General features: G+C 37.0%; 1 protein-coding gene across 1 annotated transcript in view; it reads right to left on the bottom strand.

The window, feature by feature from the left end:
* The window catches only part of TRDN (triadin), a 200220-nt gene that overhangs the window by 141939 nt on the left and 42403 nt on the right, over positions 1 to 15878 (bottom strand). The window contains exons 9-12 of the mRNA XM_086461253.1: positions 15759 to 15818; positions 13134 to 13193; positions 11923 to 12117; positions 7130 to 7189 (exon numbers count right to left, since the gene is read on the bottom strand). Coding sequence (XP_086317379.1) covers positions 7130 to 7189; positions 11923 to 12117; positions 13134 to 13193; positions 15759 to 15818 — 375 coding nt within the window. The remainder of the gene's footprint in view (positions 1 to 7129; positions 7190 to 11922; positions 12118 to 13133; positions 13194 to 15758; positions 15819 to 15878) is intronic.

The raw sequence follows: 15878 nt of genomic DNA, 5'->3' as shown, positions 1-15878 counted from the left end.
ATTTTAACTTGAAATCAATGATTACGTCATTAAACATAATAAGCATTTTACAATGGTTAAATGCTTAAACTTATTTTTACCTTTTTAATATGAAATTCTTTTTTTTATTATTAACTCTTTTTTTTTTTTTTTTGGCATTTAACTTTTGCCTTTACTTTCTAAATAGCTTACTTTTCAAACTAAAGTTGAGTCATTTGATGATCCTCCACAACACAACTAGTTTTTTTCAGACATTGTTAATAAATCTTTTGAAAAGACCTTTGATTTGGAAACTTGATTACTGAATATGAAATCGTTATAATATGAAATAGTAGTAATAAAATATAATTCAAGTGTGAGAATATTTCTGTTAGTCCAGACTCTGCCTTCACAGATTCGATTGGTTTATTTCCATTAAAATCAAGGATTTAGACTCATTTACACTAGCAAAGCTTTTGGCTTTCTTTTGTATCACATAAGTCTGAGTCCTCAGAGTGGCTGGTAGTGAACTATCAAAGAAGGAGATCCATTCCTCTCTGCAGAAGTAGAATACCACACATTCCCTGGGTAGCTGCTTCTGAGAGAGTGAAAGTCGTTTGCAATTTTTTTGGCAAAGTTACAATAAAGTGCCACAAGAGTGTTGACAGATGCAGCTTTGTGTGCCAGCATCTGGCTCTGATTCATGGTGGGATGATATAAACAGGGAATAATGGATTGTTGTTTTGCCTCTGTGGGATGGTGTCAGGATTGTGTGCTGATAACGTCCCCATTAAGAGATCAATGTCATTTCAGAGTTTGACCAAATAAGACACAGCTTTTGGGATGAGAGGGGAGGCACAGACAAGAAACTTGTTAAAACGACGTCAGTGGATGTCTTCTCATAGTTTTACATGCTGAATAGAAATGTAAAGAAGCAATATTTAGACTCCAAATGACAGCTGAAACTATTGCTAGTTTTACACATTAATAAATTAGTTAGAATTTTTTCAATAATTAAGTCTTAATTTTCAGTTTCTCATACATATATTTAAAATGAATCTTCACTACTTCTTTCCTTTCAGACTGAAATGTATTCAGAACTGTCCCAGGAGGTTACTAAAGGAATAAATGCTTCTGTTGTTCAATCATCTCCGTTTATGTCATCAGCAGAAACAAATGTGTTGACAATTGTTTTACCATTTGAACAACTTTTTAATAAACTGATGGATTGTCAACTCTGAAGATGAATCCAGATTAGTCTCTGTAAATTTTGGGGTACAGTACTGCCCTCAGAAGGACAAGACATGTTAGTTCTTAGGTACATTTCCTGTTTAAAAAGTAAAACTGGAAAAGTTTCAGAGCTCACAGACTCTCCCTTTAGCATTTCAACAACAAAAAAAAATAATCTGATTTGCTAGTTTTCTACTGTAGGGGAGAGGACTATTGGGTAGGTACCATCAGAGAGTATCTCTGCATAGAAAAAATAATATTCTTTAATGTTCCTCTCAAACGTGAAAGCCTATAACTCGCTCCACATTTTTTGATACTGAATTTCTCCAAACAAGGAGCAAATAACATGTTACTTTCTTATTTATTATGACTGATTTTTTTTTACTACACTGCATCAAATATATCCCCAGAGAAATCACAAGAGTATAAAAGTTGTCCGCATGTAAATGTAACGTAACAAGGTGAAAAGCTACACCCTGTCATTGATGTATCCACAACACATCCTAGTATTTAATCAAGTAGGAGTGACACTTAAAAATAGTTCAAGAGCCTAAAGCGTTTTGCTATCTGAACAGCAGAGGGCAAGTATTTAACTCCAGTGCTACAGCCCACCCACAGCAAATACAGGCATTTTTATTTTAAAAATCAGGCACTATTAATGCTTTCAGGTTTTCTGCAGTAATATACTCCATGGTCTTGCAATATTGATATACTTTTACACCAGTATCTCCATAAATGTTTTTGATATTAAATGGCAAGTATCATAATGACAATGTCTTGGAATTCTCTTACCACATTGTGTAATAACAATAATCCCTGCTCTTTGACTGAATACTTCTTGACAATGGATAATAACAGACAAGCCTTTGAAGAACATTATAGACATGAAAGACATTCAGTGTGCCACTTCTTTCTGGGACCAAACAGACTGTAAGTTTCTTTATGGACTCGCACCAGCATTTGCCTTTTTTTTTTTTTCTTTTTTCATGAGCATATATGCAAAGGGTGAGGCTTCGATGATTTTTTAATGAAAGGTGAGATGACAGTGTATCCTATAGGATACACTCCTGCCATGTAAACGTGCCAGAAATTCTGATGAATTTCTCCAAGACAAATATTTTTTCAACAGTATAAGATTAGCAAAATCGTCTATGTCTTTGGCTTTTAGACCCTGGCACGGAAATACACAATAAATATATGAGGGTAACTTGATGAAAGGGAATGGTGTGGCCAGGTTCCTTTGCAGTCTAGCTATTATTGGAAACAGTCATGTAGTGGTATAAGCTCCATAGCATAATTGGGTGCTTCAGCTCAAAGATTTTAGATAGGCTAAATTGACGAAAGTGTCACATCTGTGCTCCCGTTGTCTTTGGTGTGAATTAGGCAGCTGTAAATGTGTCAGTTAGGTAACTGTAAAGATCATCCAGTAGTGAGTCCAGTGTACTGTGAAATGCAAGTTCTTTAACCAAACTAGAACACAGTAAAACTAGGCACATAAACTTCCAAGTGACTAAAATGAAAACAAAATCTGACAGTATACAAAAATATACAAAATATACAGCATGCTTGTGGGAAAAAAGGGTGCCACGTTGCGACCAAATACCCAAGAGATGCTTATCACTCATAATTCAGCAGGATGCAGCATGCACAACTACATGCTGAGGTGGGCATGCAAAAAGACAGACATGCAAGAATCTGCTTTAGGTAGCTGCAAACTAAAAAAAGGCGCTTCATTGGAACAACTCCTTGATGTAAAGCAAGCTGGCAAACATTGCAGGGAAAGCAGGGGAGAAGGGGTAAAACAGGAGTATGATACAGGGAGAATAAAATAGAGTAGATCTAGTTAACTTAAAGAAGCTTGTCCTACATGCTAAAAGAACAACCAACTAATGTCCCTGAAATCCATTCACAAGGGCAAGTATTTCAAACTGATTCAGGGCAAAAACATATTTATGAAAATCAAGTTAAAGTTTTCTACTAAAATAATCCTATAAATAAAATATAAAAATATGAGTAAGAACACTGGAAATATTACTCAGAACAAAATTCAAGAATTGCAAATAAATTGTCAAATACATGGAATAAACTCTATCCATGAAACCAGAGAAAAGAAAGTCAGTAGCCTTCTGTATCAGAAAGACCATCTTGGACCTCAGAAGTACTGGTGCCAGAAGAATAGAGGTGCCTGTCAGAATCAATGTGTCACAGCATCTCTTAAAAAAACAGCTTTCCCCTTTAGGTTCTAAAGTTTTAACAGTAAAACCTGTAAAATTAACCCTGGAGGAAATGTATATTAATTCTTGATTTACAGACAGCCAAAAGGAGTACAAAGTAATTTGGACAAAGCAATTTGGTAATGCTGAGACAGTACTGTCTGTACTTGGCTGAGAAACTGTAGTCAAGGGAAAAATAAGATCAGAAAAACTATCCTTCGGAGGAAAGGCGGTTCAGCAGTCCCTCTAAGTTATCACATGCATGAGAAAGTAAAAAATATTCTCAAGCTCCATACTTCATCAGATAAAATCAGAAAGCAATTTTTTATGCTGTATATAGTAGAGCTCAAGAAGGCTATCTATAAATATCTCAGCAGAATCCAGATTAGGTCACTGTTGCAGACATGATATTTATGAGATACACTTCTTGCTTAGCAAAACTTATCTCAGTTTATGGCTGAAATTCTACTGATATCTATCAGAAAGGCGTGAGAACCTCAGATACTGATCTTTTATAAGAAGTAAAATGGAAGTCTCAGAAGTTGATTGATACTGATAGAAATATTACAATTTACAGGAGGATCTGCATGAAACTAGTCAGTATCAGGGTCAAAGAAAGATATGGACCCTCTCAAGTGTGTCCAGAGAAGGGCCACGAAGATGATCATGGGGCTGGAGCACCTCTCTTATGAGGACAGGCTGAGCGAGTTGGGGTTGTTCAGCCTGGAGAAGAGAAGGCTCCGGGGAGACCTTACAACGGCCTTCCAGTGCTTAAAGGGGGCCTACAGGAAAGGTGGGGAGGGACTCTTGATCAGGGAGGGTAGTGATAGGATGAGGGGTAAGGGTTTTAAACTGCAAAAGGGTAGATTTAGATTAGATATTAGGAAGAAATTCTTTACTGTGAAGGTAGTGAGACACTGGAACAGGTTGCCCAGAGAAGCTGTGGCTGCCCCCTCCCTGGCAGTGCTCAAGGACAGGTTGGATGGGGCTTGGAGCAACCTGGTCTAGTGGAAGGTGTCCCTGCCCATGGCAGGGAGGTTGGAACTAGGTGGTCTTTAAGGTCCCTTCCAACCCAAACCATTCTGTGATTCTATGACACATTTTGAAAAGTTTATCTAAAGAAACCCAAGGATCTGAGTTTTATTTTTGATTATTTGAGCACTATAAAATATCATCTTAAATAGTCTATTTTGCCATAAATTCTCGCATAAAATTTATATAAACCTAAAATAACGTAATGTTGCTAGTAATGAATAATAATTTTTCAATAATACAAATATTGCAGAAGTGCCATCAAAGAATAAATACTGAATGATATTTTTACTGTTGATATTATAAATCCATATATTGTGCCTAAGGAGTCTGATGAGTGGGACATTGCCCTTATAAACTCAAGAAGACTGAAATTCATATTGGGATAAACAATCCTACAAAATCCAATACACCTATGTGAAGGAATTTTGTATGAGAAAAATGTGGTTTTGCTCCTTCACAAATGGCAACATCGCGTTTGACAGAAACGATTCCTGGTTTCAACATATTGAGGTGTCAGGGCAACTGTAACTAAATTCCTTAGATGAATTGCACTCAGATCTGTTTGTTTGGACAATGTAATTCACCATATAATATATAAAATGATAAAAGAATAAAATGTAATAGATTTTAAAGCTAATTGGATATTAGGGTTATTAAAGGGACTTAGTGTGCTTGTGTTTTCCTCACATTTATCTATTCAAGAAAATGAATTACAGTAATATTTCAGTTCACAAAGGTCAGTGTGAAATGAGCATGTTGCCTGAGAAAGACAGTAACAAACATTAACTGAGTGGTGTTTGGTGGCACTTTCCTTAACGATTTCTATATAGGGCACAGAGCTGGTCATACCTGGCCTTTACCTTGCTTCTCAGAGACACGGTCTGGATGTTTCAGCATTGCTTTCCACAGCTTGTGGATTGACTAAAGCTTATTTGGAAGGCAATGCTTTATGTTACCTCCCACAAAAATATATCAGGCTCCATCACAGCAACCATTCACAGCATTTAACTTCAGATGTTGACAAATGACTTATCAGGTCAGAAAGCTGTTGTTTTACAGGGGGAGTCACAGGCGGACTTTTGGAGACTCAAAATTGAGAGGCTGTCCTCTTCCTTTTCACCTACAAATCAGATGATTTAAGCTGCTTTGATGTATTTCCACTTTCTGGGGCCTCAAGCTGTCACCCTGGCTGTTCACCTGTAAGGCCAGCTGCCCACCCATTGAACACTGAACAGTTTTCAGCTGTTTAACCTGTGGTTTCTTAGAAAAGCTCTGTCACAGCACACTGAAATGACACAAGGCAAACATTGGAAGGCAAGAGCAGACAGCCTTTTATCTTCCGAAATTCAAGTCACTACAGACTTCCCTCTCTATCTCTCTACTCCCCTTCATGGTCTTCCCAGTTTCCTTGTAGCTGGAAAAGTCAAAACTTAAAAGCAATCTTCTCCAAAACTCCCTTCCCACACCATGTCTCGTCTGCCTTAGAAGAATGTCAAACAGCCTAGGGAGCCATCTGGAAAAAAAGGCTCTGATGTGGCAAAGCTGCTTCCAAATGTCAGGAGAACTATAAGAGAGATCTTGAAGATTTCCATGCAAGTCTCTGTGTTGTGATTTATTAATGGTACAGCTGTGTAAAGCCATCAACTGGGTGAATCACATCTGGTATGGGGCAGGGGGGGATTTTAAAATAAAGTGTAACTGAAGGTCTCTTGAAGGTTTTGCTAACCTTTCTCACACTCTGAGACTAGATCAGTCCCTCTGTTTACAACTGGCTGTCTTTAAAAGCCTTAGAGGTAATATTCTTTGTTCTCTTTTAATGGAACCCCCTATCTCTCCATGTTACTCTGAGTACAGCCCATGCAAATACTCTCCCTACAAAATCCCAACATTGTTCATTTTTCCCCTCCACAAAAAACTGTGTCCTCCCTCTCCCCACTTTGAGAGTCTCCGTTTCTCAGCTTCTTGAGTAAATAACTGACTAAGCAAAGTTTGTAAGGCTTAGTGTGTCCTTAAATACTCTATCTTTGAGTCTTTCCATAAATATTATTGCTTATTGTTCCTAGGATTAGGTTCTTTCGATAGTATATCATCTTGCACTGGATTTCAGAAGGAAGACTGTCCATTAAATGAGGTCTGGGTAGATTGACTTAATATTATGAGACAATGCTCAGTCATCATCAGTAGCTCTAGCTTCTTTTTCTAGCTAAGAATTAAGTGTGTTAGAACAGATGAACATGGAGATGTGGAAAGAGAGAAGATAAAACACAGAAGTGATGGGTCAGCTAAGATATTTTATATACTAAGAACAACAATGCCCATTCTATTTTTGAAGCGTTCTAGGGTTAAGGCCTACTATTTGTGGAGAAAAAAAAAACAGTAAGCTATTAACAGTAAGCTCCTTCCTTTTGCATCTCAGCCAAAAAAAAGCATGAAAATTTTAGCAATTTCTATAGCCTTCCATTGACTCTATGTTTAACATAACCTTATTTTTAATTCATGCATTGTAAACAGAAAATTAAAAGCTTTAATTATACAGCCATTAGCTCTTATGCTTTATTAAAACTATTTGCACACTCCTTGTTGCACTTGCGAGACCTTTCAACAATACAAAACAATCTTTTAATACATAAAGGAGCAGAAACTCTCAGGGAAACAAGAATATTAGAATAGAGTTCAATGATGTAGGAAAGTACCTGGATAAAAATCCCCTTGCGCAAACATGTCAATCACATAGCGACAGAATGCATATTGATCTAACAGAGCAAAAAGGGAAAAAAAGAGTAATGAAGAAAGTATATTTAAAATGTTGTTTCTATTTAACAGTGAAGATAAAGCTTGGCAGTGCAAAGACACATTTCAGGGGTAATCTTATATGTTTGGGTTTTTTTCCTGGCCTTCAAGTAATTCACATGTTCAGAAACCAACAATTTATTGTTCAGATCTAATTCAAGTCTCCCAGCCAAGAGCTTCAGAGCTACTGGTGCCCCAGAGCTACCACACTTCTGGGCCAGCAGGGTGCAGGGCGTGCCCCAGGTCAGCAGCGTGCAGACTCAGTTTTAGTGCACGTCCTGACCCCACGTACAAAGACTGTGCAAGCCGCTGCCTGGCCCCAGGTCCCAAAGTCTCTTCTTATCCTTGACGATCCATTTCAAATAGTTGCAGACAGGTGATAGAAAAATTCAATAAAGTTTTATATCTCAGTATTTTGTTAATACTGTTTTAACAGTATAATCAATATGTACATTTAGTGAATGGAAATATAAAAAGAACTCTGTGTATTTACACTCCTGTAGCAATGAGATTTTCCACAGAATATTATCATTTAACTATGAAATTGTTTTCCAAACACTAATCTTTATGAATATAAATATATGTATCTATTAAATCTGGAGATATATATATATTAAAACTATGCTTATGCTATGCAGAAATTAATTTTTCCAAATCTAAACAAACCCCTGAATTCAAACATGTTGATTGCCTATTGATTTCTTCTATACGTAAGTGGAACTGCAGACCTTGGTAAAAATTTCTATCATTAAGAATGGTAAAGAAAAATTACCAGTTGTAACCGAGTGCAAAAGAATTGCAATATTGTTGAGTTCTCCAGCTGGCCACAAAAAGGTGGATTGCTCAATGGACTCTAAGGGACTCTAGCTTTGAAAGTTAATGTTGATGCCTAAATGCCAACTCTGGTTAGCTAAATTAGTTCACAACAGATGCATATTCATCTGTCTGTCCTAGACTATTCTAGCATACTTCCTAGGCTACAGAAGTTACATCTCTCTCCACCTCCAGTTGCATCTCCCTCTTACTGACTTACAATGCCACTTACTTTCTCTTTGCCAACTTCAAAACAAAATCATGCAGACTTTGGAATACTTAAAATTTTTTACAATGGCATAACTGTTGTATTTAAATACAAAATGATGTTCCCAAGTATATAACATTCATTGTATTGTTTGCTTTCTTACACAGTTCACTGGAGCATCAGTATTAGTTGATGCTGAGGCATTTATGTGATTGCTGCTCTGTTATGTTGACTGCCATAGAAGTCCTTGGGTGGAGAACCGCAGCTTTCAAGTCATGATTTCCTATGTGGTTGTAGAAATTATGAAGGGTTTGACAAGCTCAGCAAATATCCAGTTGTTTCTACTAGTGAATAGGAGCCCATGCAGCTATTTCCTGTTACTGAGATGGTGAGGGTAATGCTAGTCAGTATTGCAGAATCTGGAGGAAAACTTTCAGGACGTACACAGGGCTGTGGCCCTAAACACTGCTTTTAAAAACTTTAATGACTATTCATAACAGTTTCTACTTCATACTTAGGAATTCAAATTTATCATTCTGTCTGGCTCCAGCTTTGGATTCCATCCTTAAAGAAACTGAAGAATTTGGCTGCAATACCTGCCCTAAGTCTATGCACTAATTTTCTGAAAAAAAGTAGAAGCATATGTGTGGGAAAACAAGTAGGTAAAAATCTATACTCTCAGTAGACCGTCTAAAGACACTGAAGTCAGCAGAGTGCACTCACTTCTACACACTTGCAAATAGGGCCTCAGTGAGTATTTATAAAATGGACCAACGCCAATTCTTTAGCCCAGAAAGCAAATGTCAGGGCACAGCTCTTGTCTACAAACCTGAGTTTTCCTTACCCCTCTTTTGTCAAAACGAGCTGCCTTCATCCATGCTGCCCATTAGGAAGAGCCCCCGGCCCGTTTTGGGTCGTTGTACTAAAGACTGCTAGACAGCATGAGACAAAACTTTGTTAGGAGGCATAAGCTGTACAGGCAATCACAGGACAGAGCCCAAGCCTATGCTAGTTCTATTTAGGTTATGACATAGACGTAGTCTGGGGGCCTGGCAGCTCACACCATTTCACTGATATTAAAATAATCCATTCTTTAAACATAGTAATACAGACGAGGATTAAAATAGACTGTGGGTGTTTACGGAGGGTTTTTTTTTGTTGTTGTTTGGAGGTGGGTTTTTTTTGTGGAAATGTAATTTGAATAAACTTTTTTTAAAAAAGCCTTAATCTTGATTGTACCTGAGAAGAAAAATTTTGTATTAATCTCCTCATAAGATTTCTTTAGTAACTCAACCCCTGAAAATTAGGATTTATTGGAAAAAAAAAAAAAAAGCAGAGTGTTAAACTCTGAATAACAAAAATAGCGTTTCTACTGGATATGAAACAATAAGATGCATTGTAACATCAATGTAAGTTCATGGGAATTTTGCCAAACAGCAAAGATTGAAACCTAAGGAATTATAAATTAATATGATTTTCCATGTGTCTCTTCATGGCTAAAAATTCATTTTCATTTAAACTCGCCTGTTAAAATAAGAATTTCACACTGTAGTTTTCACCTTCTATCTCTGTAATAGTGACATAAATATTCACCTGAGTACTAATAAATCACACTAAAGTTTGGGACTAGATTTTTACTTGTAAAAACAGTCATAGATACTTCTGTAATTAGACCTCATGTGACCTATTTTTTTTTTAATTTTAATTTGAGTAAAGAATGATGCAACATCAGGAAAATCATAACTCTTCTGTGATTACTGTTATATTTTTTACATTGTTGCAGAAAATCTGGCAGAACTACTCCCTTGATCAAGGAAAAGTAAGGACTGCAGGATCAGGAAATCTTGGCAAAACTGCATTGACTTCAAAATTAGGTTCACCTTGGGTCACAGTGGGACTGAAATATAGAACTGAATTTTCTAAGAGGATCCAGCTGGGCAGCAGCGGCTTATGGTGAAAAAAAGAAGGATGAAAGTAGAAAAGGCAACTTTCACTGAACCTGTGTAGCCCTATCTCCAATGATAAGGGCAGCTGAAGAGGGTCCTTCTTTCCTCCACTCCAGCTGCTCATTCCCACTTTCATCTGCCAAGGTTCAGTGCGTAGTCACTGCGGTAGCACTCTAAAGAAGACTTACAAAGTGAACTGTTAATATTTGATCTTAAGATGGATCATTTTGCTAATATTTATCAACTAAAGGGGGGAAAAATCCTACAAAAACCAATCCAACAAACAAAAATCACTACCACTCTCTATTGCTCTCTGTAATCTTTGGCCCCTACTTACTCAAAATATTTTGCTGTCAGGGAGTAAAGTGCCTCATCGGCACACTGTTGCTTTTTGACATCCTTATCCTGAACAGTATGGAATGGATCCCACTGTCCACCGAAACTTTGTCAGAGCAAACAAAACCTGAAAGAGTTTTTCACCTCCCAAGAGGAGCTCAACAATTTGCTGAACTTCCCCCTTGGTCACAGCAATCAGCAGGAAAGATGTTGCTTTGATTTTATGCTTCAAAGGTTCCAGTGTTTCAAGTAAAATCCCAAATTAACTAGAATACAAATAAATGTTAAAAAAATACTAGTTCAGCACACCATCTATGTCAGAAAGGGATTATGTCTCAAAATATCTCAGATTTCTAGAAATGTATAATTTAGGCAACTCCTAAGGGGTCCAGAGCTGATTGTTACGAAATTCTGAGAGAATCTACCTGGACAGATTCAGCTATTCAGGCAGGGATGGCTGCTTTGATGCTCAGGCATAACGATTCATCTGTGGTTATCAGCTGAAAGGATCAGATAGGTGTGCCACGCAGCGCTGAGCTGCCTCTATTAATGTCAGAATAATCATGTGCCTTCAGTGTGGCGGTTCGTACAGAGAGCCAGGTCCTGCTGCCTTCATTCATACAAGATTGCATCTAATGCCATGGAAGAGCCACAGGGAAATCAGGAAACCAGTCAGTGCAACTGGGAAGTGGGAGAACCCAGGCTGGCTCTGACGAAGAGCATTAACTATATAGTTAACACCCCCATTCGGTGTTGATACATGTTGATTTTTTGTTTTACCACATAATTTCTTCCTTTCACCAGGGTAATTGCATTTCATTCCTTTTTAGGAGAAATTTGGAAGATGATCACATCAAATTACATCAGGCAGGTATATCACTATGTCATACAATACCTGATAACATAACAATGCCTCATATAATCTGATGTAAGACAAATTATTACATTCCCTTTCCTCTGCTTCTGCTTTCTGTATTGTTATGAAGGATATATGCAGATGTAGAAACAGAATAAAATTCACAACAAATCATTGGGCAGTCTGTATTTTCCAAAATAACTCCACTAGCAATATACTACATAAGATGCTACTGAGCAAATCCATGAAGACTCAGGCCTGTATGAAGAGAAATTGGTCCTTGGTAAAAAAGGATTTAAATCAAAATGGATCTTTAGCCATGACAAAGAGCTAGAACGTTCTGGTTATATAGATTAAACTTATTTAATTCTTGATAGTCTCCTCTGAGCAATGTGAGATTCATTGGGAATATATTTGTACTGCACTTTTTTGTTTCATGGGTGGACTTTGGTCCTTGCCAGATTTAGCTCCATTCTCTCTGCTTCTTCCCTACCACCTTTTTAAGATCTTCATCTGTTTCCTCCTGGTTTTGTTTACCTTTCTTTTCCGATTTAGTTACAGTCTGAAGAGCTTTCTCCTCCTTAACTTTTGGTTTGGCCTTTATTAGGCCAACTTCTGTTGTTTTAGTCTCTGTCTGCTTGACCTTCTCAGCCGTCTTTGCTTCTCTTTTTCCATCCTTCACTTCCTTTTTAACTTTTGCTTCCACTTTAGTACTCTTTAATTTCTTCTCCTCTGCAGGTAATAAAGAAAAACTTTCAGTGTCATTCTTTCCCCTCAAAATAATACTCAGTACCATTTATTTTATCTTGTGCTATTATTAATGATTATTTCTTAATTATTAACAGCTTGCTCAGATCTCATGAAATCTATAATCCCCCAAAACCACAGACTTAGAAGTATGAGATGCAAGCATGTTTTGTCTTCAGTCATGTAACAAGTATTTGACTAATATCAAATATAGTAGGCTACAACAAATAATATTAAATGTTTCTAATGACAATATGATATCTTTTATGGCATAAACAAGGGAAATAAATTTGGTCATTAAGAAAACAAATATGGAAGATACTTCCAGGCTAAATCTGAGTAACTTAAGACTTCAAAGATATGAGCTAAACTCTGTTGTAAACTGTAAAAGAAGTTGGTTAAATTGTGGCTATTTGTAAGGGTTGCTTTTATACACTGAGTCTGCCCAAGAAGTCTTGAGTTCTCGAGTCTCTCTTTATGCCAGTTTCCCAGGCTGAAAGACTAGTCTGAGACAGGACGATTCATGATGCACTCTGCAGCAGAGTAAGAAAGTTTCAAAGAAGAATTACCAAAATGCAAATATCAGCAGCTGAAGCTACACAGAGGTTGGTGAGACCAAAATGAAGACATATATATAAGGGCATTCCTACTTCCAAAGGCCATGGCATGACCAAATATTGTTGGCTAGTGAAGAAACAATTTCCTTAAGCAGTTATAATGAAATGTACATGTTATATCACTTACAGATAGGCCTACTCCTTTTTCAGGGAAACAGTGGTTCATACCTTTAATTGCCATCTTTGAAATTTCAACAGATTTTAAAAGGGATCATGCATAACGCTAACTCCTGAACGTTCCAGGAACATTTTAATTTGAATTATATTTTACTTTCATTATAGTGTCATGTAGCTGATTTTTCGTACACATTGTAGTCTCTGTTGCAATAAAATAAAGTTTATGAATTTTAATGTAAATTCTTGTTAAAAATGTAGTATAAATACCTTTGGGAGGAAGTTTCTTTTCAGCTTTTTCATGTCTTTCAGGTTTACCTTTTTCAATTACTAGAAATGAGTAAAATTGTATATTAGGGAAAAAAACTCACAAAGAATGAGAAAATATTGCTAAAACACAACAACATCCCTGGAAGTTTCACATTTCTTCATGATTTTTCAGTTTGTAAAATTCTTGCTTCTTTTTCTCAGGTTCACACACTGGGATAAAAAGCTTCAAAATATCTGTTGAGACTCACCTAACCAGGAGACAAGTCAGTCACACAGTTCTGAAGCTTTGTAAGGAATGTTCCAGATGACACAATCTTGCTCAGCTCTAGCTCTGAGCAGACACAGGCTTGAGCTTCTCGTGCTCCAGCCAACAGGAAGCCATGTGGCTACATTTGCCTTACAGAAAGGTACTTAGCGTGCGCTCACTATCATACAAATACAGCCACAAGCCTGGTGCTTACTTCAGAGCCCAGCTCCAGCGAGTTCATGTCTGCACAGGATACACTGTGTAAACTCACATGGCTGTGTCCCAGAAAGGCTGTCAAAATTTTATGCAGAGACTTCTATCTTTCCTTTCTTGGTAGCCATCCAGACACATTGCCAGAAAAAAAAAGCCTTGAGAGTTAATTACACTTCTTTCAAGTGATAACTATGTAATATCAACATCCTCTCTAACTGAATTCCAGTCTGGAATTGCTGTCTCTATGAGCCATGATTGATATTTAGACTTGGTTTTCTTTTTTTGAGATGGCTGTTTCTTAGATGATGTGTTTAAATAGCATTCATATTACTGAGGCTTTCTGGAGCCTTTAACAGGGGCTGAAGAAGTACCCCAAGCCATTTTATTGAGCCGACTGCTGACTGTGGGGGAAGTAGCCACCTGATTTTCAGCACGCCTCTTCCCTGAAGATGGCCTGGACCTGGGCTTCCTCATTTCCTAGGAACTGCAAGTAGCTGAAATCGCCCTTTAGCACTGCTGGTAACTAATCCAGTTCAGAGCAGATCCCAGAAAAAAAAGGAGGTGAGCCTGGCAATGGATAGCTCAGCACCACACTGCCAGCAAAAATGTGACTTTGGAAGTGCTGAGGGCAACAAGTGCCCTGGCACACTGAGTCCCTCCATAGGGACTCACATGGCATGGAAACTATTTGAGAAAGGGTAGCACATCGACACGTCACACCACAGCAGCAAATCTCCCTAGCTACAAAGTGGCCAAATTCTTCATAAAATTTCCCAGCCAGTGACTGGAATCATGGCTGCTATTAAACACATTAAAGCTCTAAGTGACTATTTGGTTAGCTAGCAGAAGATAAATGGGTAAACAGGCTGGCTTCTCATTAGGAAAATCTCAGTGATTCTTGGAAGTTATTTACTTTTCAAATCTACACAGACACCGTGGTCATTTATTTTTTCTGGATTACTTCAGTGTGATTTCACTTTATTAAAAAATCCTACACTTCCAAATTATACACTGAAAATGGAAAAAATGACCAAATATGCCTTTAAAAGAGAGTCTGGACAACGGCTACCTTTGAAAGTATTTTAAGGCTTTAAGTCTTCATTCCACTTTTTCTCTTTCTTTGCTCCTACTTTCTGTTTTACATTACTCCTTACAGTATGGTCGAGTCAAATAAAGACTGATATGTACATTTGAATTTATATTGTTTGAACAGACTCAAATTAAACCTAATTAATTCATGTGTCACATCATCACGAGATTAATCTGAATGTCATAACAAACTGATATTAAGATACGGTGCATAATACTGTTTTCAAGAGTTGACTGAATAAAAGTCAGAAGAGGCAAAGACTGAAATCTAACTTCATTATAGAAATAATCTGGCTTTTGAAAAGCCATGCATGTAAAAAAAAAAAAAAAAAAAAAGAAAGAAAAAAGAAAAGCTCAGAGTAAAAACATTCAAATGCCAAGAAATAAAAAATGTTAGTCTTTAAAAATGGCATAACAAGGCAAGCTGATTGGATTTTTAAATCCCCCTGCCCAAATCATGGCTATGGATGGAATTATCAGTCAAAAGAATACTGAAAATAACTTCTCATACACGGTATTACTTCAGAATATATATGATAATTAGCAGATATGTAAATCTTAACCAAAGCCACTTTTGCCGTGGAGGACAGTACAAATCATATACTGAAATGAAAATATTATTGCAAAAAAATAAAGGCAAGAAAATTAAAATCTATTTTGGATGTGATGGAAGACCCAGGCTGAGAGACAGTAAACGCTACGCATTAGGTCTGCACCAGATTGAAAACAGATACACAAGAGAAAGCCTCCTTTGCAGGCAAATTACTGAATCCCATTGTGGAGGAAAAGACACCAAGGAATGCAAATATAATAGTCATAGGCTTATTTCTTTAGCTGCACAAGAATGATTCATAATTACCTCTGTGCATGAAAACAAGAGAACTGAGCAAGAAACATATGCTGATTAAGAGTTCACTCAGGGGCTGATCAAAATCTGCTCAAGCAAAAGTGAGAGCACACAAAAAATGTACAGCATCAACTAGAAGAGCTTTATATCTTAAATCTCCACATTCTCTCAAAGTATATAAGCATTGAAAATCTAAATTTGTACAACATCTAATAATAATCCGCATTACCTTTAGAAGGTGCTTTCTTTTCATGTTTTTCTGTCTTTTCAGGTTTCTCTTTGTGAATAGCTAGAAATAAATAACATTAACAGTTATTTGAAAAGAGAAATGTTGCATTTTAAGTGAGAA

The sequence above is a fragment of the Leptosomus discolor genome, chromosome 2 (assembly GCF_034619465.1).
Source record: "Leptosomus discolor isolate bLepDis1 chromosome 2, bLepDis1.hap2, whole genome shotgun sequence".
NCBI classification, from domain to species: domain Eukaryota; kingdom Metazoa; phylum Chordata; class Aves; order Leptosomiformes; family Leptosomidae; genus Leptosomus; species Leptosomus discolor.
The sequence above is the reverse complement of the archived record's forward strand: the minus strand, read 5'-3'. Positions and strand labels throughout refer to the sequence as shown.